The sequence below is a fragment of the Megalops cyprinoides genome, chromosome 3, assembly GCF_013368585.1.
Source record: "Megalops cyprinoides isolate fMegCyp1 chromosome 3, fMegCyp1.pri, whole genome shotgun sequence".
Lineage (NCBI taxonomy): Eukaryota > Metazoa > Chordata > Actinopteri > Elopiformes > Megalopidae > Megalops > Megalops cyprinoides.
In genome coordinates this window covers 48,585,213-48,608,722 of record NC_050585.1, presented here as the reverse complement: position 1 = coordinate 48,608,722, position 23,510 = coordinate 48,585,213, and the positions used below count along the sequence as shown (strand labels likewise).

Below are 23,510 nucleotides of genomic sequence, written 5' to 3'. Positions count from 1 at the left end.
AATTGTTCTTGCTAATTTAATGGATAGATTTCCAGCTGTGGTGATTGAAACTTGACAGGGGTAATTCAAATACATCCCCAACTAATTGCCTCAGAAATGAATTAAATATGATGATTCTTATAAAGAAAAATCATTGGCCATTTGGTATATCCAGGACTGGAATTGACCATGCCTATTATTTACTGATAATTTGCATGAAGAAAATCATTCTCTCAAGTACAGCGTAACTGTAATATAATGTAACTGTAATCTGTTTTCTTGAATTTGCACAGTCTCAGTACACTATATACCAGTACAGTTTGACTTATAGGAAGGGGCCTTAATTCTGACATATACTGCTGATTACAAGTTTGTTCATTTGGAGTGTGGCAAATGTGCATATGTGCACACTGACAGGTTGTTATTTGAGTGTTTATTTAGGCTGCAGTAATGTAGCCATTAAATACAGTGTAAAGCATTTCTGCCAGTTTTCTGGAAAACGCAAACTTGTTTTAAGCAATGAATTTTAAGTGAGTGCTTTGACTGCTGTTTTCTTCTTTAAAAAACACTTGACACTAGAGCCCTTGTCTCTCATTTTTTATGCTTTTACAGTCGTACAAATCATAGACCTGCTATACACATATTAATGTAATATTTGTTTATAATGGAACAAAATTAATGATTCTTAACCTCCTTACTGATGAAATATATAAATTAATAGACTAGTTTTTGCTGGCTAGGTCGGATGTCTAGTATATTTGGCTAGCTATATAGATAGCTAATGACCTTACAGTTGGAAGTTACACTGTCAAAATCTATAATGTTTATGTTATTTGTTAAATAAACTGTCATTTACATGTGTATGATGTGGTCGATTTTCCAGTCAGGTATGATTAGCAGGCCACTTTGCCCAGGGGGTATAGGTTGCTAGGAGCATGACACCAGTTGCTAGGAAGTAACGTCATACTTTGTTGTGAAAAGATTCTCTAACAGTAGCGACAAGATACTGAGCTGTCAATGTAGTCATCCCCATTTACGTTGAACATGATATCGAGGGATCTCCCGAAAGCCGGAACTGCCTTTATCAGGAAAAATAAGGCAACCGGAAATTCTTCACTGAAGCCGGAACCAAACGAAAGTACTCTGCATAGCGATTCTGCCGATAACGACCAAGAAGGCAAAAGATTGGCCCTTATCGCACATGCGTAGTACAAAGCTATAGTGTACGCAGACGCCAAGGCCACCCCTCTAATACTAGCCAATCTGCGGAAAAATCCTAATGCAATTTCGTAACCATTACTATTAACTTCATCCTTTGTCGATCGCGTCTGCTTTTAACCGTTATTTGTTGTGTAATAATTTGCACCATAATATGGCGACCGGTGACGATTCCAAATTCTACAACGGTGAGTGGTTCTTGATATTTTAATGTTTAAATCGTCGTGAGATAGCTAACGGTTGTTGACCAACTGGAGTTTAAAAACAAGTCAAGGAAGAAAAAGAAGACAAGAAAGAAGTGGAAAGGGCATATTGTGTATCGCAACACTTGTAACACTAAAGTACATGTGAAGTAAACCAGCATGAACACGTCTCGTCTTTGAACGAACGTCTCGACAGGTTTTCATACTGGACGAGCAAGAATTTCTGGCTGAGAGAAACCCAGACGAAGAGCTAGCTGTAGCCCAGTCACAAACAAAATACCATTGGCGCAAAGGCTTTGCTGTAGGATAAGCAAAGCCAAGTGAATCCTTTTGTGTATATATTTCATGATTATCACCATTCACCAGATCAAGTAACATTAACGATACATCCTTGTCCAGTTACCAGTCTCACGTGTGAGGTTATTTGGCGCGTATTGGAAGTCAGTCACTCGAGTCGTGATCAGTTAAACTAATTTATATCAAGAACATACACTCTGATCAGTCCTTCTGTTGTTGCTTAGAATGTTTGATTAGTCATCTGTTGTAAACTTTTTGAAATGCTTGCTGATTTTTCACAATCAACAATGAGTATCAGTTGGTGCTATAGATATGCATGCCAGTAAATGTACAGTATTTCAAGACTGCGAAGCACGGCATGCAAGAGGTTTAAAGTTATCTTACTGAAATCACCTTCTTTCATTGTCTAGTTCCTTTTGTTATTACTTTTTTTTTCTTTCGCTGGCAGAACACGATGACCGAGTCGGAGGTCCCCAGTTTCGCAATCGTAAGGGTCGCGGCCCTTTCAGGTGTCGCATGTACAGTGGACAGGGGTCGAGACCGCGGCCGCGGGGTGGCCGTGGAGGGGGTGGGCCAGGACCTCGCAGTAGATTCGAAGACAACGATGGAGATGTCGCGATGAACGACGGGAGCTCGCAGGATGGAGCTTCGCAGCGTAGATTGTGAGTGTCTTTTTCCTGTGGCGGATACTAGACATGTATCAAAATTAGCGCATGGTCCTTTCGCAGAAGAGATTCATTGTGAACACTGAATGCTGAAATAGCAAGTAATGAGTAGAATTAACTGCACATAATTGACAATTGGCTAATTGTATAGAGGTTCAAATTTGTGTTTAAATTTGAAATGATGAAAGTCAATTCAGTTTCAGGTTCCTATCGTATGTGTCTATATGTAACAGAAAATAGAACCGGTAAACAGCACAAATAGTTTGCAGACTGGAATTATTTTATTGGCTAACATAATTGGTCACCAGTAAGTGATATATAAGTATGTGCCATTGGTTTTGAAGATGTTGTCAGGCCAAATAAATGGCAGGATTTTTATATACTGTTGCCTGCCTGTTTATATACTGTGGCCAATGCTGTGAAATTGTACATTTGCTGGCAACTTGACAGCAAAATTACAACAGCTGTAGCTCAAATTCAAATCAGCAATGCCAGCACGTAGTTTAAAATAGCTGTTGTGTTTCAGGAAGCTGCTGCAATGTGCTTGTGTGTGTGCGTGCATGTGTGTGTGTCCTTATATCAAGAAGACTGTGTGTGGCCCACTGCAGTTATACTCATGGTGATGTTCTTTGTTTTGGCAGTAACCCTTACTGGCGGCGCAATCACAGGGCTGATGATCGTTTCAGCCAGGAACGTGGAGGAGAAGGTGGTGGAGGTCACAGAGCTGGAGGCAGAGGAGGAGGAAGAGGAGGAGGAGGAGGAGCAGGAGGAAGCCAGAAAAGCTGGTTCAGGATGACTGTGAGTAATTAGGACCTTGTTAGACTCTTGCTGCATTACATGTAACAATATACTGAACATGCATTTAGCATGCTCTTAATGTTTTAATTCGTGTGTGCATGACTGCTGTTTTTAAACTCAGTGCTTATTGAATGGATCAGATGTGACACACAGCAGTAGCACACTGGCCTTGCACTCAGTGTTAACATTTCATGTATTTGTGTGATTGGCTAACATCCTTGCCCATTTTGTCCATGTCTGCATTTTACAGTGTACACTCTAACAATGTAAGCAGTTTTTCATGAAGCGTTATGCATTTCATAATGGTAATCAAAGTTCATACAGGCCAGAAACTGATGGTACTTTTCATTACCTGATGAAGTAACACATTGTATGCTTGTGTTGCTGTGAATTTATCAAAAGTGAGACCGATTCAGCATCGTTACACTAGGATTTCAGTTTCATACGTATTCGAGTTATGTGATCCATGCTGTTTATGTGCTTCCTGCAGATCCCCTATGGAAAGAAATATGACAAGAAGTGGCTTCTGGGTGCCCTACAGAACATCTGCCCTCTGCCCTTCACTCCCATACATGTAAGTCACCACAGACCTGAGACATCAGCATTATTTAAATTGCTCATTTCGGGTTGGCAGCACAGGCCCAAGTCACCGAAGTGGAAACCAGTGATGATAAAGCTGATGAGCTTTGTATTCCTTGAGACACCTTTTAGTGAGTTAGTAAATTGGGAAAATCGCAACCAATGGGTGGCACCCACCTGAGTGATGCTTGGCAGCCATTTTGCCACACATTAGCAGGAGGAGAGCCAGTTAAACTGGTGCCAGATGGAGAGAGTCAGGAGAGAGTCAGATGGGGGATTCGGCCAGGACACGTGGAAACCCCCTCTACTCTCTTGCTACCAGCTAGCTTGTACCTTGTCTGGCCAACCATTGAAGCCTGGTCATGCAGCGCTTCTGATATCTGATTTTGTTGACTCCTTCTGGTTTTTCCTTGTGTTGTACTCTACTTTTATCCAAAGCGACTTTGTAAATCGCTTTGGGTAAAACCTTCTGCCAAATTAATAAATGTAATGTAAATGTAATGTAATTGTCATGCTGTCTTAAGTGACAACAAGTGAATTGGGACCTTAGTTTCATCCTCATGCACCAGATGTTCACCTAACAAACCAAATGTAAATTCTCTGCTTTCCGCCTTTCCTTCAGTATCACACAGAAGGCAATAGAGTGCAGTTCTACATCGAAGATTCCACTACTGCTCATGCCCTGAGCAAAGTCTCACGGAAGATAACCGACACAGAGGGCTACAAGGTGCTACTGGCTGCGGGCCATTCGTTCTCTGAAGAATGGATTGTCAAGAGTACATTTAACTTTAGTTAGTACGGGATAAATTGGAATTTGGCAGTAGGGCTGTAGGGCTCCTTATGGACATTAATTAATATGCTACATAAAACATTTTATACAATGCCTTGAGTTACTGCTGTCAATGGATATGACAGCAGGATAGATATGTATTGTAGGAGTGTGTGAGCTGCTCAGAGAAAAAAAATGTGTAGCACATAGCCTGATGTGTAGGATGTTCATGCCTATTGGTCACTTCCTATCATTTGACAGAAATTCAGGGAAACACTAAAGAAACATATTTATACATAAACTGTGACCCACTGAAGATGCTTTTAAATAGAGTTTTGACTCAGGCTTACAGTTGCTACTACAAATGTCTGACTACCTGTCATCCTTTTTCTTCTTCCCAGGTGGCAGTGCTGATGAACTCTTCTGCACCTCCCTCTTTCGTTCAGACAGAGCTGAAAGCAGAGGATCTGGAGCATGTGAAGGTGAGAGGGAAATAATGCCGAAAGGCAGATAGGGCCATGATGTGTGCAGACGCTAAACAAAGAAAGGAACCGCCCCTGAGGGAGAAGAAGAGAGGGGCAGGGAGGGAAGGAAGTGAGAGTACAACTCTTAGTGGAGTCATAATAGGATTTGGCATCGTCCATGGAGGAAATATACAGCTGTCAGATGTTCTGTAGAGATCCAAGTTTGCTTGTACACTAGCTGTCTACCACCTACTGCTTCTGTGACTCTGACATCAGTACAATGCCTTTTTAGATGTAAGGAAATGAAGTAGTATACTGTAAGCCAGAACAATTTTCTTAATACTCAGAATTAAGAACATGTGAAACTCCTCAGCACTGGAAAGAATGTTGATGCTGAGTTGAGATGAGCAAAGAATAAAGAAACCTCGTTAAGGGGGTGCTAAATTTAATGCTGTCAGTAAGTGCTGTTTTCTATTCATTCTCCACATGAAAACCTTAAGCGTGAAAAGCTTAGAGGTAGAGGCTGTTTTGACTGCCTTGGCAGATTTGTTTGTCGGTATTTGAACTTTTCTTTCCCCACAGCATTGTATGGCGAAGCGTTTTGATGGCTCGCAGCAATCCCTTGACTTGAACAGCATTCGAATAGACCCTGGTAAGCACTGCCAGCCTTCTTGTTCCTGTAATGTTTGCTGTATTGGTAATGCATTGCAAAATGATTTACTATTTTACAACATACACGCTGATATTCAAATAGCATTAAAATGAGTCTGTGATCTTAAGGCACCTGTCAGTAATATTATGTCTGAGTTATAGATGATCTATGTGCTTTTTCAGTCTGCAGAAGTATGCTTATTCTTTCACACAAATGTAGTGAACGCTGCTCTTGTGTCTAAATTCTGTGTGTCCCTCTCATGCCGCTGTAGGATTTTTCCAAAAATAAATGTATGTTATCTGTATGTGTGTTTTTGTTTATGCACATTCATGTTGCTCACATTTAACATATAGTACAGTTTCACTTTCTTTTATCTTTGTGTCTCAGACTTGGTGTCCCAGAATATTGAGGTGATCTTGAGCAGAAAGAGCTGCATGCAGGCTGTGATAAAGATCATTGCGGAGAACATTCCAGAGGTACAGTGCACGTCCCTTTTATATACAGACGCACATACACACTGTTGTGTTTCCGTTACTGTTTTTCCTATAGGCCTGGTGGTGGTTATGACCGTAGGTAAGGTACTGCTGTCATGTGTGACACATCATTTTGTTTCATCACTAAATATTTTGGCAGTGTAAACCACAGAATAGTAATAGCATTAAACTACAAGAGACCTGGCAAATATGTTCTCTGGAAATATATACTTTCATTTTCTCTAATTCAGTTGTGGTTGCTATGATACAAGGATGATAGGATACAATATGAGCTGGAAGGAACTTGAGGAAGTTTTGCTCACTTGTTACTATGGACCTCATGATGTTGAAGAGAGTTCAATAGTGTCATGCTGTTTTAACTGGTTTGACACAATTTAAGATACATAAGCCTTGTGCACCTTTGTTACATGCAGGATTTGTCTTTAATGATGTTGAATTGCTATGAAAAGTCTGAGCAGCAGTTCTTACTGAACTTTGTGAACCTTTTCCTGCACTGTATTCAGTACTGTTTGATGTTCTGTTTCCACATTGCACGCTTAAAGGGAACATTCCCGAATTTTCTGTGTGGTGCTGATGCTGACACGAAGAATGTCTATATCACATTGAATGTTGTCTTCTTACCCTGTGCTGTACTTTTCCCACTCTATCTTACCTCTATCCCTACACTCTCTCACCTTTGCTTACCCCTCCACACTTCTCTCCTTTCCCTCTCCTCTGCTTTCCCTTTACAGCTGGTTAGTTTGAACCTGAGCAATAACAGGCTGTACAAGCTGGATGATGTGGCAGAGCTAGTCAACAAGGTGCCAAACCTGAAGGCGCTCAACCTTTCCCAGAACGAGGTGAGGGGGCCATACCTGCTCGGACAGGGGTCTCTTTTAGGCATTACATTACATTGCATTGCGTTATTGGCACTCTTATCCAGAGCGACTTAGATGGGTTACAGTTTTTTTACATGTTACCCATTTATACCGCTAGATAGACTGAGGCAATTCTGGGTTAAGTATTTTGCCCAAGGGTACAACAGCAGTCCCCCAGCAGGGAATCGAACTGACAACCTTTCGGTCACGAATCCTGCACCTTATCACTATGCTACACTGCTGCCCCTGTGCATAGTGTTAAGGAGACGTCACTACAAAGCAATCACTGCCTAAATTCGGTTTCTCACTGTGTGATTTTTTTTTTTCTGTCTCTCCGTCTCCCTGCAGCTAAAGAGTGAGCGAGAGCTGGACAAGGTGAAAGGTTTTAAGCTGGTGGAGCTGTGGCTGGAGAAGAATCCCCTGTGTGAACATTTCAAGGACCAGCTCACCTACATCAGGTCAGTTGGGCCTCAGGGGGGGTTGGAGAGAGGTGCATTGTCTTTTTTTTTCAGTTTGCTGTTACTTTGAACAGCCTCCAGTTTGTCATCCTTTCGATCCCTTCATCCCTTGAGCCGGTACAGGCCGTAGTGTCAGGCAGGACAGTCCAGTGTCACACCTGCGGTGCTGCAGGTCTTCAGTTTCACACGAGAGGAGCCGGTCTTGCCTTTTGTTCGCATATGTGAGGGCATTGTAATCAGATCCGTGGTTTATTGAGGAAATGTATTACTCCCCCTTGAAAAGGGTTTAATTGTCTGTGGTCTAGTGGCATTGAGGTTGCTGTCTGGCCTGTTGCAAGATGCAGAGGCAGTTGAGTCATACTGACTCTGCAGTGGATTAACTTTTCAGTGAGGGGATTCATTTAAATATTATGTTTGTTGGAAGGAAGATGTGGTCAAGATTGCAATGACTCCAGTTTTTCACAAACTGAGACATCTGTCAGTGATCTGTCAGTGTTAACATTTTCACAACTCGTGGGGAAGTACTCTGTTGGCTTGGAAATTCATGCATGTACTCACACTTGTAACTGTCATGGCTTTGGCGTGTGCTGCAATTCAAGTACAACTGCATTGTTTGATATCATATCCTATTCTGTAGATCATCCTTTTATAATAGTGTTAGAATGAGTTGAGTTTCAGTCCAGAATGGAATCTACCGTGATCACTTAAGTCCATTTTTCTGTGTGTGTGTGTCTGTGTGTGAGTGTGTGTTGTCGTCTTGTATTTCTTACTGTCTTATATCTTGCGGCTCCTGCATTAATCTAACTTCCTTGTCATTACCTATTGCAGTGCAGTTGCCCTCACCGCTGTCTACTGACAGGTTCCATGATTTCTGCATTTTCACGAGAAAATAACCCAAGAGTCGGCCATTATGTTTCATTGTATCAGTTGTAGCCTTTGCTTCACGTGCGTGTCAGGAGTGTTTCAGAGATCACAGAAAATGTCAGAAAAGCTGGCGCCTCTGCCTTCGTTCACTGCCTCTCCCCTCACCCCGTATTTAATCTGGGCTCCCATATTTTGCCAGTGAGGAAGGCTGGTTAGCCAATGACGGGTAAGATCCCAACTTCATTTGACTGGGGCAACCTAAGGCAGGCACAGTCGCGCAACTGGCTGCAGAGCACATGACCTTAGAGCGGAGCGGATTTCCTGAAGATGACGATGCTGACGGAGAGGACCATGATGACATTGACATCTAAAAATAGCCCTGGGGTGGAGAGGGAGAGAGAGGGATATTCTTAAAAACCACACCGCAAAGCAGAGATTCAACAAAGCAAAAGCTGTGGAAATTCCTCAGCACCTCTTCACCAGAAGGTTGCCTGCTTATCTTGGGCAGGTGTACCTACTGTACCTTATTAACAGTAGGAGAGTATGGGGAACGTCTTTGGAAGGAGGAGACAATATAGATTTGAAGTAAAGAACTCTTATGGAACATCCACCTGTTGAGAGGGGAATGTGATTGGATGCACAGCTTGATTTTATTTGTGAGGGCATTGATCATTTGACCAATCACATTTCATCACCAATAAGAGGTCCTTTGCATCTAAACCTGCAACCCAGTGTCACAGTCATATTTCTCCCATGGGAGCTATTCTGTTTTTGCAGAAATAACCTCCCTTTGCCTTTTGATAATTTAAGAAAAGACAAATAAGGCCAAATTTACAAAATACTAGCCAATTACAACAACCCTGCTTTTAATGCAAAGTGGGAGTCTAAAGAAGTCAATTATATGTCAGGTATGGATTTATATTATTAAGAGATGTTTTAGTTTTAGTTGACAATGTTTGCGTTTTAGGTAGCTAAGGCCGTGCCTAAGATATTACTTATTAGTAATGTCTGTCCATCAGTAATTCATTATTCTGATTTGGTAGTCTGTAGTGTGGTAAGGGGATCAACTTCACTGCAGTAGTTTTGACATCCAGCTCATTTTCATCCATGAATTTATTCCCTCTTTTAAAAAGTGCATGCTGTCTTCTTCATGGTACAATTTGTTCATTTAAAAGACTACCTCAGATCTTGTGTTAATTAGAAGAAACTAACTATCTTTTAGCACTTTTTACTAGACTAACATGTTTTCCATCCCTCGAGGAGACTTTAATGCTGAACTGCAACTGCTGAATGCAAATGCAGTGTCTTTTTGGTTAATGCACAGATCTATCTTTATTGGAGCCCTTGCGGTTTCCACCACCTGATATGTTTTGAAAGTAAATTTCTGGCATGGCATTTGTTTGTCCTTACGTGTGTGCATGTATGAGGTGTGTGTGATTCTTCAGGGAGCTAACCTCCAGATAAACATCTCATAAATCATTTTCTGCTTCGTCATCTGCAGTGAATCTGGGTATCTTTTGTTGCCATTATAAGCAACCTCCCAGCAATGAATCTGCTTTCCATAGTTAGGTCACGGGTCATGGATCAGTAGCACCATAGTGTTGCATCCCTCAGCCGCGTTAAGTTGTTCGTGTATACTTCAGTATCCATTACAGATCAGCAGAATTACATCCAGAATATGTCTGCACCCACTGTCCTTTACTCAGTTGTGTGAGATTCTCAGTTGCTACTTGCCTTTTCCTGGATCTGGAGCTGATTGATTCCTATCAGGCACATTGTATCGCAAGCACTGAAATTCCTCCAGCCATTTCCTGTCCCTCTGGAAATGGGGATGTCTGTGTGTTGCGCTGTTGTTGTGTTTCAGCCTCTAGGGGGCAGATGAGTATCACAGGAGGGTAAGTGCAATGTGGGGGCGTGGCGGGAGGGTGGTGATTTGTTTGCAGTTGTTTGGAGCCTTTCACAGAAATGCATCTAAAGACAAAACAGTATCTAGGTTATAAATAAGTTTAGGTTATTTTGTTCAAATAACAACAGTAAGCAAATGTGTCCGTTTTCAATATTTCATAAGAGATTATAAAAATGCTTCTTGATGGGATAAATTGTGTAACTTGTAGCCTATATACAAAAGAATAACAGAGGTTGACTTGCCCAATGAGAGAGTAAGTTTTGTAAACTCTTTACACCAAAATGGAAAAAAAAACTTAACATCAACTACTATTCACAAATTAAACCAATAGAATCATGATAGTTCACATTGAATTGACCTTCATGCTGAAGCTTTAAAGTACCCTCCTGTTTTTCAAATTTGGCTTGCTTTTCCATTTTAAGTAGTTGTTTAATTAGTGGACGATTGCATGACTTCTCTTGGTCTCATGGAGCCTGTGTGTAAAGGCAGTAGTAACACTGTTCTGTGGTCTACATTCTCTATCTCTTTGTGAATGTGGGACAGCGCTGTCAGAGAACGGTTTCCTAGACTACTCAAGCTGGTAAGTCCTACAAACACCTTTTATGCTGACCAAATGCTTATACAATCTTTGCTGTCAGACTCCTTTTTGTCCCTCCTATTCTTCGAGAAGTATGGGTAGGAAATATATAGAATGGTCTATAACAGATTTGGGTTTTGCAATGAGAAACCACTGTGTCTGAATTCTATTAAAGATTAAAGGACCTGAGGACATGGTGTGTGTGTGTGTGTGTGTGTGTGTGTGTGTGAACTCACCTTTTGTGCAAGATTCACCACTGTTTAATCACTGAAGGCTCAGGGCTAGTACTTGATGTCATGATACATTGTATTGTGTTTGGTCTTGTTTTTGCTGGTCATCTGGGGTAATTTTCCTCCAAATGTTTCTCCTCCTCTCTCTCCCTCTAGGATGGTAATGATCTCCCACCGCCAATAGGATTTGACATAGAGGTTATTCCCACTGCCCTTCCCCCTTGCAAGGTAACAACAAATTTTAAAAGTGTTAAAAGAATTGTGGGCTGTAGGTAATACTGGAAATACAGTCATGGTTGAATAGTATTTTTCCTAACCCTTTAGGGAAGTTACTTCAATTCAGATGACATCAAGAGTCTCATCCTACGCTTTCTCCAACAGTAAGTGTGCAGTCAGTCTGGGGTATTGTCTCAGTGGACAGTATTGTTTAACAATGTTCAGAGTCCAACAACAACGTAGTGTAGGGTTCATGCCTTTAGTTTGTATTAACCTGAGGTCTTTTATAGTCAAAATAAGGTCATTGATAGGGGAAAAATAATTAAAAGGCTAGTAATATTGTTATAGTGTTCTGCTTATTCTTTTTCTCCACATGACATGCATTTAGCAGATGCTCTTATCCAGAGCAACTTCCATCACAATAGAACATAAGAGAATCCATTCAATTTAAACCAGCAGCAGTGTTAGACCAGGCTAACAACACCCCTAGACCAGTGGGGTAAGCTTAACACTATTCAAGCGCTACCACAAATTAACTTGTGCAGTCTGCCAGAAGCCAAGTATACTACGATAGTGGTGGAGAAAAAATTCAGTTCTTTTGTGTCATTGTCATAGATCACCTGCATGGCAGAAATGGCATCTGTTGTGAGGGTGTATTGACAATGCTGGGCTGTTCGCTTTCTCACAGGTATTACTCTATTTATGACTCGGCTGACCGGCAACCCCTGCTGGACGCCTACCACGACGGGGCCTGCTTCTCCATTTGCATCCCGTTCACCATGCAGAACCCGTCCAGGTACCATTCTGAAAAGCACAGTGGTCTCCTCTGCATCTCTCCCTTTCCCTTTCTCTCTCTCTGTCACTCCTCTTAACTTTTGTGTTTATAACAATAATAATAGTAATGATATCATAGTTAACTGTCTATACATCTCTGTTTCTCTCACCCGTGTTCAGCCTGCTTCTGCTCTTTCTGTGTGCAGGTGCAGTCTAGGGGATTATCACAAGGATTCTCGCAACATAAAGAAAATCAAAGATCCCAGTGAGTCTGCCTTCAGTGATTTTGATGATGCAATTTCTGTGTATCAACGACGTCTTCTTGAAGGGCAGAAACATGTCGCTCAGTTTCTCCTATTAAAATGACACAACCTTAGCAATAATTGTGTCATTGCAGCCCACTAGAATCTTTTCATGGGTTGCATTTTGTCTTTTGGTCATGTTTGGGTTTCATACCACTGTCTGTGTAATAGTTCCTACTATATAGTAGTTTGTGTGCACCTTTTAAAAGTGTCCTCCTTTCCCTGTACCTACAGCCACACGGTTCCGTTTGCTGAAGCACACGCGCTTGAATGTGGTGGCCTTCCTAAATGAGTTGCCCAAGACACAGCATGATATCGCCTCCTTCAATGTTGACGTCAATACCTACACCGTAAGTGGGTTTGTCTGCAAATTAGTTTCTCCTTGCCTTCGCTTTGGTTGGAATACTTACTTATCCATCTCTTTCTCTCTCCCTCTCACATCCAGAACACATTATTGTCATTTACAGTCAGTGGGGTGTTCAGAGAAGGTGAGTCTGCTGTATTTATTCATTTGAAGACTTAAGCACTGAAGAAGAATGTAGTTTTTCCTCTAATGTGCTGAGAATAGGCAATGTTTTTCTGGGGTACTGTTTGAGGTGCTGGTTGCAAAAGTTGAAAAATTTGACCTGCACGTTTCTCACCACTTTCTACTGCCACACACCTCTACCATTTAATCCTGATGCTATTGAAAATTAATTACTTCTGTCACTTTGTCACTTTTGTGTCTTTTGGTGCGGCCTAAGAGTTAATTTTACACCTAAAGTTTATTTTTGTAATTCGAATGGAAGTTTGTTTCCTTTCTCAGTTTATGCATAACAGAAATAAATGTAACATTCCATCTGATGTCAGCCAAAAGACAGTAACCAATTTCACAACAGTAATCTCAATGTCAATTAAGTTAGTAAAGTATAGGGTGACTTACAGTGGAGATAGTCTCCTGGCAAGGATGGCTGAAATACTACATGAAGTATGGGTTAAAAGCACACTACTCATTTCACTTCAGCCTGGTTTTACTGCATGGAGCTTCTGCTATCCTCAGTAGACTGTGATGGGATCTTTCTGTTTCTCTCTCTCCCCCCTCACAGTTGATGGTAAATCTCGAGACTCCACCAGGGCATTTTCCCGGGTGTTCATCGCAGTGCCAGCTGGAAATGCTGGGTAAGTCTTCATTTTCATTAAAATGAATGACTATCTACAGCACAGTTTGGCAGCTGTGGCCTTTGGATCAGAAAGCACCTGGTTTTGTTTAGCCTAAGGCCTTTTAATTGCATAATGAAATGGAGTTGTTATTTGCTATTGAAGTTTGTAATATAGAACTATGAAACTTTCAGGACCTTTTTCTTTATCCATGTCCATTGTGTCCATTTTTGACCTCTGACCTCTTCCCCCCTCCCCTTTGGCCCTCCAGTCTGTGCATAGTGAACGATGAGCTGTTTGTGCGCAATGCGACCACGGAGGAAATTCGGAGTGCCTTCGCAGCCCCCGCGCCGACCCCGTCCAGCAGCCCCGTACCCACGCTCTCCGCCCCCCAGCAGGAAATGCTCTCTGCCTTCTCCCTCATGTCCGGCATGAACCTGGAATGGTCACAGAAGTGAGTGAACATTACACCTGCCCCCTGTGGTATTGTAGTCATATGCCCACCTGCTACTGTAGTAGCACAGAGCCTTCCATTTACCTGTTTATTAATCAGTTTTTCTTTATTTGTGACTATGTCTGTTAAGTACAAGTGAAGACTGCCTGTGTCTGTGTCTAACTGTGTATACATATTGCTGTATCTGATATATTCTGTGTAGCTACGGTGTATTGCAAGCCATATATGTGGGTAAATATGGGCTGAATAAGGAAAAAACAGACAGCTTTGGCCTTTATTTTGGTCTCATACCTTTGTCTGTATTGTAGGTGCCTGCAGGACAATGAGTGGGATTTCAACAGAGCTGGAGAGATTTTCACCAAACTGAAGGTAAAAGGGGGCCTCCATCTCCATTATCAGGCAGAAGTTTCACAAGTTCAGCTTGTTTTTTTATTGTACATGGAAGTGTATTGAAAACTGATCGTGGATCAGTGATCAGTGCTAAAATACTTTCTGTTAAATTAGGTTAGGTGAATAACGCACAATGCCACTGCTTCCGATTGTAACTGGAAACAGCATGCCATGTTTCCATAAATATGCTACACATGTAATTCCTTTGTGACCCTGTCTGTTTTGCCCACACAGCTCTTCTGAATTTCTACTTATTCTCTCTCTCTCTCTTTTGCAAGGCTCAAGGAAGTATCCCAGAAGCAGCTTTCATAAAGTGAGGACAGAAGGAGAGAATGTTGTACATCAGTGAGCTTAAGCCAGTATAATCATGTTTATCTGATCAAATGGATTTTTTTTTTTTTAAGTTTTAATTTTTAAATGGAATTTCTTTTCGGATGGATTTGTCCAGGACTGATTATGCATAAGGAAGTGAGAGATTTACTGTATTTGAGTGCTTGTTATTATTAATATTACTGTTATTGTATTGATGTTACATAGTATTATTACACTACAGCTATTGTAATTATAATTAAACTACTGTAATTATTTTGAATTCAACATTTATTTTGTATGCTTAATTCAATTTTGTACAACCTACTTTAACTCAAGTAGTGGATATTCTGTGTCTGTTTTTAAAGATACAGACACAGACCTCAGCCGTTCCATGATAAGACATTGATGTAATACAGAGAAGTTTGAAGGGTGATTAAAATATTTTTGACTCACTGTCATCACCAACTATTAGGAAACTGAATATATAGCTCTCCAGTGACTGGGATGTATTTCTTGTGTCGTGAACCAGAATCAGGTCAGACAAAAAGCATTTATCCACTAGGGCTGTCGCGGTGAAGGAATTTCCCCTGCGGTGATTTAGGGTGGCTCAACAGCGCAATATGCGGTATTATCGCCTTTGTTTTTTGCAAATTACATAAATCGATTTTAGTGCTTTATTGCTAGGCAGGTATATTGTTGCTTTTTAAATGACAAAGATGACAGAGTTTTAAAACAAAATAAAAACTTGTTTATCGTTAATTGCGAACACAGAAGGGCAATGAGGCGCAATAAGAACGCAAGGTAGGCTACACACTTTTTCCCCTTTATGAAAAAAAAGGAATTAAGCTTCGCCCATAGCCTAGGCTAGATATAAATTGTCCCCCTTATTCGCTGGTTCAGTTACCCGCGGTCCAAAAATATTAAATGGAAAATTCCAGAAATAAACAATTCTTAAGTTTTAAATTGCGCGCTGTTCTGAGCAGTGTGATGAAATACAGTATCTTTGAAACATCCCTTTGTCCAGCGTATCCACGCTGTATACGCTACCCGTCCGTTAGTCACTTAGTAGTTGTCCCGGTTACTTGTGTTACCTCGGTAACTTGTGTTCAAGTAACCCTTTATATTGTTATAATGGTTCTATTTTATTATTAGTTATTGTTGTTAATCTCTTTATTGTGCCTAATTTATAAATTAAACTTTATCATAGGTATGTATGTATAGGAAAAAACACAATATATATAGGGTTCGGTACTATTCAGGATTTCAGGCCCCCACTGGGGATAAGGGGGGACTACTTGTAAATAAAGTAAATTGTTTAGGCTAAATCTTTTAAGTGCAAATCTACGGAGCACCTAAAGGGACATGAGCAAAAAAAACAGAACCGTGAGAAAAAGAATTTATCGAAGTTTCTCGTGCGCACGAGAAACTTTTTTTTTTTTTTTTTTTTGCTCAACCGAAATAGTTTCTTGTGCATAGTGGTTGTGCCGGTTGCTTGCCATCCCCTGCAGTTGGCCTGCAGTATTGCAATATTGTGGTTAACGCGACAGCCCTATAAATATCCACCACAGTTTTTCAAACCGCTGAAGTCTGCGCTGGGGTACAGACAGCAGGGGTGTAGGAAGCTGCAGTGAGTATTTTTCCTGGATAGTTGCAGGACAGAAACGTGTCTGCATTGGTAGGTGTGGAAAAAGTATGTGTGTTTGAATCTTTTTCATACCTCCTTCCTCCCTCTTTCTGCTCAGTGTTTGTGGAGTATGTTTTGAAATCAGGAGGTTGGAAGGAAGGACTAAGAGCTGCCTGTCTTAGTTTTTGAGCATCTGGAGATGGAGTACACCTGGAGTACATCACCATATGAAATACTAACTTGTTTTTCTTGGAGATCTCAACATCCACTTTATGAGTACTGGAAAAATGAAATGCATGTTGGCATACCAAAGCATGTTTATTAAGTTACGGGTTGAAGAAATTCCATAACAAAAATTTATTGCTGTAACAGTTTATTTGTATTTTGTAAAGGTAAACATTGTATTAAATATTGGCAGTACAGTGTGTCATAGTGCAACTGTGCCAATCTTGTGCATATATGTATTCTACAGTACAGAACATGTGGTTATCTTAAGACTGGGTTCCACAACACAAGCATATACTCAGGTAGGCATAGCCAAACCTGGTCTTAAGAAGACCTAAGAAGTAGTGATGAGGCAAATAAGTACTGTTGCCATGGCTTATGGTGTCACGGTTTCATAAAGCTTGGACTCTAAGCAGATGTAAATCAACCTTTGTGAGAAAAGGAGAAGCAGGTTCCCTCACACTGACCTCAGAGGCTTCTTAGATGCTTCACAACTTTTGACTATCACAACGACGTTGTCAAACTGTAATGCATATTGTCACTACAGACAGCAGAAGGGAGCACGCCATGAATAAACGAACTTTTATCTTGAAAGAACTTACTTTTACAGAACCAGGATTGGCCATTATACTATTATGTTGCCTTTGTAAGCAGTACTGTAACACTTTGTTTGGTGTGGGTATTTGTGGTGTAACCTGGTTGACCTTGTCTGAACTTCTCTAGGCCAGCTCAGACAGGATGTTGGAGGCCAGGCTGCAGGTCAGGCCTGTCCCATCAGGTTCCACATTTATCTTCTTCACCACCCCATCTTCCACCAGCATGGCATACCTGAGAAGGAAGAGAATCAAAACTTCCATTTCACAGTAGCTGTTTAAAATCATCACTCGGATTAATGACAGTCCAAGATCAGAACTATGCAATAAGATTGTTCTTAGGAACACAAGTGGTTCTCTTTGAGCTCAAGCTAAGCTGCCTGGGTTTCAAAACAGGCCTTGTAATTTGCCAAAAACTAAATCGGATCCCAAATTGGCTTCATTCTGCCAGGGATAGGGCGGGTAGGTCAGTGAGGGGTTTCTCTTTTTACTGCCCTTGGCTACCCTGTGAATCATCAGACACCTGTGAATTGCTCAGATAGCACAAATAGAGAATTGCCTATCCTCCAATGAGCTCCCACTCCACTGTAGTGCACTCTGTGACATGGTGCAAAAAATAGCTGGCTGTGAGTACATTTGAGGACTGCATTTGTCTTGCATTGAGGAGGGCAAAGGTTGTAATGGTGAGAGGAGCTTTAGCATACATCTAGCAGTTCCAAAAATAGGGTTGAATGAAGGATAAAAACAATAATGCAAATCTTGCGATAATGCAAAAACCTTCCCTCAAAGGAGCTGTACTTATGAGCAGTGAGGCAAGTTGTACAAGTCTCGCAGGATCATATGAAAATAAAGACTACAGTGTGTCACGGCAGATGATGCAGGTTACACAGCTGTATTCATAATAGGACTATGGACGGCATGTATTCACACACAGCTATGTTTAGACAAGAAGCTTGATATCCTAGCAGCCAATACGGTATGTTGCTGACACATGACTATCTCATTGACACTAGCAGAGAGGCAAGTATTAAAATTCTTAAAGCCTACTGAATATCTTAAAAGAAAATAAACATGACATTGTAACCAGTTATACCAATCAAAGCAGGAATACCCTCACCTTTTGGATCTCTTGTTGCCTAGGACTTGCACTAGTTGTTCACTGTCCAGTAATAAATCCACAGCCTAAGGGAGAAAAGGGTATGGTTATCCACAAAACAACCAAGGGACTACACAGACACAACATAATATATAAAAACAAGGTGAAAGTATAAATACATGTAACATATTATAACAAGTGTACTTCTGGAATTCCCCCTTGGGGATAAATACTCTATCTATCTATCTAAAACGTTCCATCATACATTTGTTGACCCAATGGCCATCTGAAGGCTTGAAAGGTGGTATGATAAATTGTGATCTAAGATGAACTTAGAAGAAACCGTGAGAGAACAGACCAAGCAGAAAAAAAAGGCTACAAGAAGGCAGGACAGACAAGAGATATAGTTTATAAAAAACCAAGAGACAGAAAATCATGACGATGGAGAAGACTCACCGTAGTGAACGCTCCAGTGGGGTCAGCCAGCATTCGCACCTATAAGGAGGACAAAGTCCTGAATGTTATGGATTCAGCTTAGATATATTCCATATATAGATGACAGTCATTACTGAAACCAAAAAGAAGTAAGTGCATCAATTCAAAATCAATTTATTTTGCGAACCACTACACCGCACTGAAACGGGCGGCAGTGTAGCATAGTGGTTAAGGAGCAGGACTCGTAACCAAAAGGTTGTTGGTTCAATCCCCACTGGGTCACTGCTGCTGTACCCTTGGGCAAGGTACTTAACCCACAGTTGCCTCAGTAAATATCCAGCTGTATAAATGGATAACATTGTAAAACAACTGTAGCATATGTAAGTCGCTTTGGATAAAAGCGTCTGCCAAATGAATAAATAATAATCTGTGCGCACCTTGCCTTCGGTGCCATGTTCCTTCCCCCAGGCAGCCATGACGAAGGCGTCGTTGACGGAGACGCAGGCCACCTCCTGCACCCCCTTGCTCCGCAGCTGTTCTGCCTGCTCCACAAACCCAGGGAGGTGGGTCTAGAAGGAAGGGGGTGAGGGACGAGGCCGCGTCCAAATGCAGAGGGGGTTTAGGAGCCCAGACGGGGGGGGGGGGCCGTGGACAAGTGAATGAGAAAGGGAAGTGAAAGGCGAATAGATGAGCCAGACAGACAGAAAGAAGAAGAGAGAACAATGTCACACAAGTTTTTGTCACCCTCTACAACACAATAGTTAAACTATTGTATAAAAATGTGTTTTGTATCTTAAAGTGTGTTGTTCTTGTTCTCAACAGCTTACTGTGTGCCCGTTATTGTGTGTGCGATATATATCAATGCACCATCTGAATGGCTGGAAAAAAGGCTAATTTTATAAAACATCCATAGCGTTACTGTAGCACCAGCTGTGACTATGCCCATTCATAACCAAGCTGTAGCATCAGGTACACTGCGCATTGCTGGTAGTGTTTTAGTGGTACTCGGCAATCCAGAAGCTGCAGGACACTCGAAGAGCTGCGTCAAGACAGAGAAAGATGATATCCTCCCAACAGGTCCAATCTGAATTAGACCCTGAAGGAGAGTACCTTGGAGCACCCTGGGGTGAAAGCTCCCGGGACAGCAAACAGCACTCCCTTCTTCCCCTCGAAGAGCTGGTCCAAGGACACCTTCTTCCCCGGGTCTCCCTCCTGCAGCTCCACAGAAGGGAGTCGCTCTCCAACCTGGTGGGGACAATAGTAATACAAAGAAAAACTGGAATTAGGAAAATAAATTGCCTTTCACACTTTTTTTATTAACAGTTTATTAAATGACAGGGTGTGTGATTATAGCCTGGCCTACTCATCTCATGTGTCAGGTCAGTACCCTGACCTGATAGTACTGGTCTGTCAGGTTAGTCTGATAAATAATCAGCTAAAAAATGTAATGCAATACTGTAATACATCTCCTCTCTAAATCCAGGAGAATTTTTAGCATATTTATTTTTCACATATTCTGCCATTCTGGGCAGCGGTGCAGTGTAGTGATAAGGAGCAGGGCTTGTAACGAAAAGTTTCTGGTTTGATTCCCCACTGGGGCGCTGCTACTGTACCCTTGGGCAAGGTACTTAATCCGCAACTGCCTCAGTAAATACCCAACTGTACAAATGGATAACATGTAAAATTGTAACCTATGTAAGTCGTGCTGGATAAGGGCATCTGCAAAATGAAAACAATGTAATGTATGTAACCTAACTATAAGGCTGTATATATATATAGGAGCATTTATGCAAGGCACTGTAGCCCTATTATTGCATACGCTGCACTTTATACTATATCTAAGACTTCTTTTCAGATGGGGTTTAAAGCAGAGGTCCTGACTCACTGTGGTCAGTAAATATCCCATGGCACTTATTGCAAAAGGACAGAGTTTCTCTGACGTCCTGGCCAAATTCCTAATCAGGCTCTTTCAATCTGGCCAGCTAATAATCCCCCAGTTTAACTGGTTAAATAATTCCCTCCCTCACTGCTTCAGATTTGTGGTGAGTGTTCTTGTGCAAAACAGGAATCCATTATTATTATTATTATTATTATTACTGGATTCTACACCTCAGATGGACTGAGAGAATATGCAGAGGGAGAGAACAGTGGTGAAGACATGTCATAAAAGAGAAGGATAGAACAGAATGTTGCAGTGAGATAGAAAATAGATTAGGGGAGACTGAGAGGGTATGAAAAAGATGGAATGTTAAATTAGTCATCTCATGAAGGAGCAGGAATATGCACGTTAGACAGGAAAAAATGTAATAGAGGCAACACCGGCCCGCAAAATACAGGCAAAAAAAATGCTGACAATTGTTTTTTTTTTTTCAACACTGGCAGTGATAAATTAAATAGCTCCTTCAGGTTTCCTTTTCAGGATTTTGCAAGCTTTGTTAAACAACTCTCATAGCCAGGGAATACCTCGACACAACCAAGGAAAAGACTCTCACCTCCATGAATACATGATCTCGTGTTCTTTACTGAACATCCTCTAAAGCTTTAAAGTGACAAATTCCTGTCCGTGGGATTGGGAATAAGAAAATCTTTTCCCACCGTTTTTATTTTCTTGCTACACAGATTTAGGCCTTGTTCTAGTGCATATTTACATCGGCGTGGTTACACAGCTGAATGACCAGCTAGCTAGTGTGTGGATTCATGCTGTTAGCTGCTAGGGCTAACTTTAGCTACAATAAAAAGTGGAAGCGAGCTAGCTGCTGTGCGTGTCAGATCACCCAACAGCAAGAGCGTGTTGAATAATTTGTGGCATATGACAAGCATGTGCAAATGGCACAAACTGTTTTAAATATGTTCTCACCAGCAAATTTATGTGCTGTCTAGCTAAAGGCTTTGATGCTAACGGATGCTAGCTAGTTGCCTGGTTGGACACAAATAGAGTTAGCTTCTGCATCCAGCTAGCTCGACAGGCCTGACTATTTCGCTATGTACTTTGTTATAAATAATTGACAATGTGCACGTTTTAGATGCACGGTAGGCTATAAGAAGCACGTAGAACAGTCTGAAATAGCTTGCTACCGAGCAAGAGTAACTCAATTTTGCAACCAAGGTCAAGTACGCAGCTACACCGGCTATTTTTAGATTATATAAACGTTTTGCAAGATTGCATTTCTCACCTTGATTGGCATATTGGCAGCCAATGTCGTATGAAGGGGTCTACTGCCGTGAAGTGCTCGTGTCCCCCTAAGAATCGCTGATGTGGAAATCATGAGTTTCAATGAGGCGTGATTATGCAGCTGTCAACTGCACACAGACCGGGGAAAAGTGTGCGCACGACGGTGGGCGTGTGCCGCAAAAGTTGCATGAAGTGTCTTTCCTGTAATGTATTGTCCCGCCCCCTCCGGGAGAACGGGAATACACCTGCTGCGCCACTCTGACGTCCCAAGCCGCAATGTCGCAGACTGACGCACTTTAAGAAATCTAATATAAGCGTGAACACGTTCCCATTTAAACTCCTCTTTTGGTTTAAACCAAACCGTACTGTCAGTAAATGTCAGTAAATACACATCCTCTCCAGTAGAACTTGGGGCTTTCATAAACCTCTGAGAAAACGCATTTAAATGCGTACGAAATATCCTACATTTTTAAATTAAAATACTAGTACCTTGGTAAAATATGCTAGCAGCCCAACTGCACATTTATTAACCAAATGAATTGATTGAATTGAATTGTGTCTCAAAGGCTATTAGTACTTTAATATAATGGCCGATAATGTCTGTTATGCAATGGAATATCCCGAAGACATAAGCACACGATTAGTGTTTAGTTTCTGAGCAGTTTCTACCGGAACTCTGTTCACCTAGCCCGTATTGCATGGGAAACCTATTAAACGGTTTGCATTTCCGGGCAGAACGGCGTTAGATGATTCTGTTTGAAGTGGGCTTTGTTTAAGCAAATTTAGTTGAACCGCAGTGACAGCACTTTATCATAAAACAATACACTGACATCAGCGGGACGGATGAAACAGCTAGCTAGCTTGCTATCACATTATTATTTTCCGTGGGCAATGTAAGCGTTGTCTGCTGTCGTACTAGAGGGAAACATTTTCGAAGAGTAATTTTGAAGTTTCCTCTTTCCAAAGACCAAGTTTCTCTTCCGTACACTGGTGCCATATTGTTTTGTTGAACTGTACGTCTTTTAACATCTTTAAAATTTAAACGTGACCATTTGTTGGCAGGCTGTGTTCTGTGTCTCTTTGTTATGACACACTTCTTAATACACTTTTTAAGCTCTTTTCATCTGGTTTATGTTTTACATGTATTTACATTATTTTGTTTATTTAAGTCATGAGCTTGCTTCATGCACTTTTTGTACGGTGAGGGTATGTGGTTGCTTTCAAACAGAAGAGGTGAGTAGCTGCTCATTACAGACCCCGTGATATTTACTGCAAAAGAGTTTGGGGCTCCTTGGTGTCTCTACACACTTTCTAATCCGAGTATTTCCAGATTCCTAAATTCATAGTTTGATTGGCTCTCCCTCTCCTCTGCAGCTATTGTGTGGTTAGCTGTCTGATGTAAAATGGTTGCTGGGCAACACCCACATGGGTGCTACACATTCATGGTAGTTGAGGTGTGTATTCTGAAATTTATGCAAAGCGCTATATAAATGCAATTCATTATTATTGTTATTCCGTGTGTTTTCCTTTCCGCTTGTATTCTTTCCACTTTGGACACAATGCAAGAGGTTTGCCAAATAGATATTTGTATTGTTGATCAGTGGATTATACTTTGTTTTCTGATACACGTTTGTCCTGGTAGGATTTTGGTTAGTTGTAAGGATATATCTTAGTAAACAATCATAACGGGGTAAATAATGTAAATAAAAAATAAAGGGATTATAGTGATACTGTGGAAATGTAAGAACAAACATATGGAGACAACCAAAG

The 23,510-nt window shown here is 41.2% G+C and overlaps 2 protein-coding genes across 2 annotated transcripts; one reads left to right on the top strand and one right to left on the bottom strand.

Moving 5' to 3' along the window:
• Window positions 1-1,212: 1,212 nt before the first annotated feature.
• LOC118775093 (nuclear RNA export factor 1-like) lies at window positions 1,213-15,711 on the top strand. The gene is made up of 21 exons (XM_036524810.1): window positions 1,213-1,385; window positions 2,146-2,359; window positions 3,004-3,160; window positions 3,651-3,734; window positions 4,362-4,466; window positions 4,910-4,990; window positions 5,555-5,624; window positions 6,012-6,100; window positions 6,850-6,957; window positions 7,324-7,433; window positions 10,747-10,783; window positions 11,167-11,238; window positions 11,335-11,390; window positions 11,915-12,022; window positions 12,207-12,265; window positions 12,537-12,652; window positions 12,748-12,790; window positions 13,388-13,460; window positions 13,711-13,893; window positions 14,202-14,262; window positions 14,562-15,711. The coding sequence occupies exons 1-21, from the start codon at window positions 1,352-1,354 to the stop codon at window positions 14,598-14,600; spliced, it is 1,899 nt and encodes a 632-aa protein (XP_036380703.1). The 5' UTR covers window positions 1,213-1,351; the 3' UTR covers window positions 14,601-15,711.
• An 864-nt stretch (window positions 15,712-16,575) lies between these two features.
• LOC118775091 (peroxiredoxin-5, mitochondrial-like) lies at window positions 16,576-21,989 on the bottom strand. Its single transcript, XM_036524806.1, has 6 exons — window positions 21,742-21,989; window positions 19,679-19,813; window positions 19,006-19,137; window positions 18,590-18,628; window positions 18,155-18,219; window positions 16,576-17,272 (listed from the first exon to the last, which is right to left on the bottom strand). Exons 1-6 carry the CDS (start codon window positions 21,832-21,834, stop codon window positions 17,164-17,166), a joined length of 573 nt encoding a protein of 190 aa, XP_036380699.1. The 5' UTR covers window positions 21,835-21,989; the 3' UTR covers window positions 16,576-17,163.
• Window positions 21,990-23,510: the final 1,521 nt, after the last annotated feature.

Excerpts from the sequence above, each read along its gene's own strand:
- LOC118775093 (XM_036524810.1), top strand. The coding sequence starts at position 1,352 with ATGGCGACCGGTGACGATTCCAAATTCTACAACG. Across the intron at positions 6,958-7,323 it reads TCAACCTTTCCCAGAACGAG|CTAAAGAGTGAGCGAGAGCT; the intron begins GTGAGGGGGCCA and ends GTCTCCCTGCAG. Across the intron at positions 12,266-12,536 it reads AAAGAAAATCAAAGATCCCA|CCACACGGTTCCGTTTGCTG; the intron begins GTGAGTCTGCCT and ends CTGTACCTACAG.
- LOC118775091 (XM_036524806.1), bottom strand. The coding sequence starts at position 21,834 with ATGATTTCCACATCAGCGATTCTTAGGGGGACACGAGCACTTCACGGC. Across the intron at positions 19,814-21,741 it reads CTGCCAATATGCCAATCAAG|GTTGGAGAGCGACTCCCTTC; the intron begins GTGAGAAATGCA and ends TGTCCCCACCAG. Across the intron at positions 18,629-19,005 it reads AACATGGCACCGAAGGCAAG|GTGCGAATGCTGGCTGACCC; the intron begins GTGCGCACAGAT and ends TCCTCCTTATAG.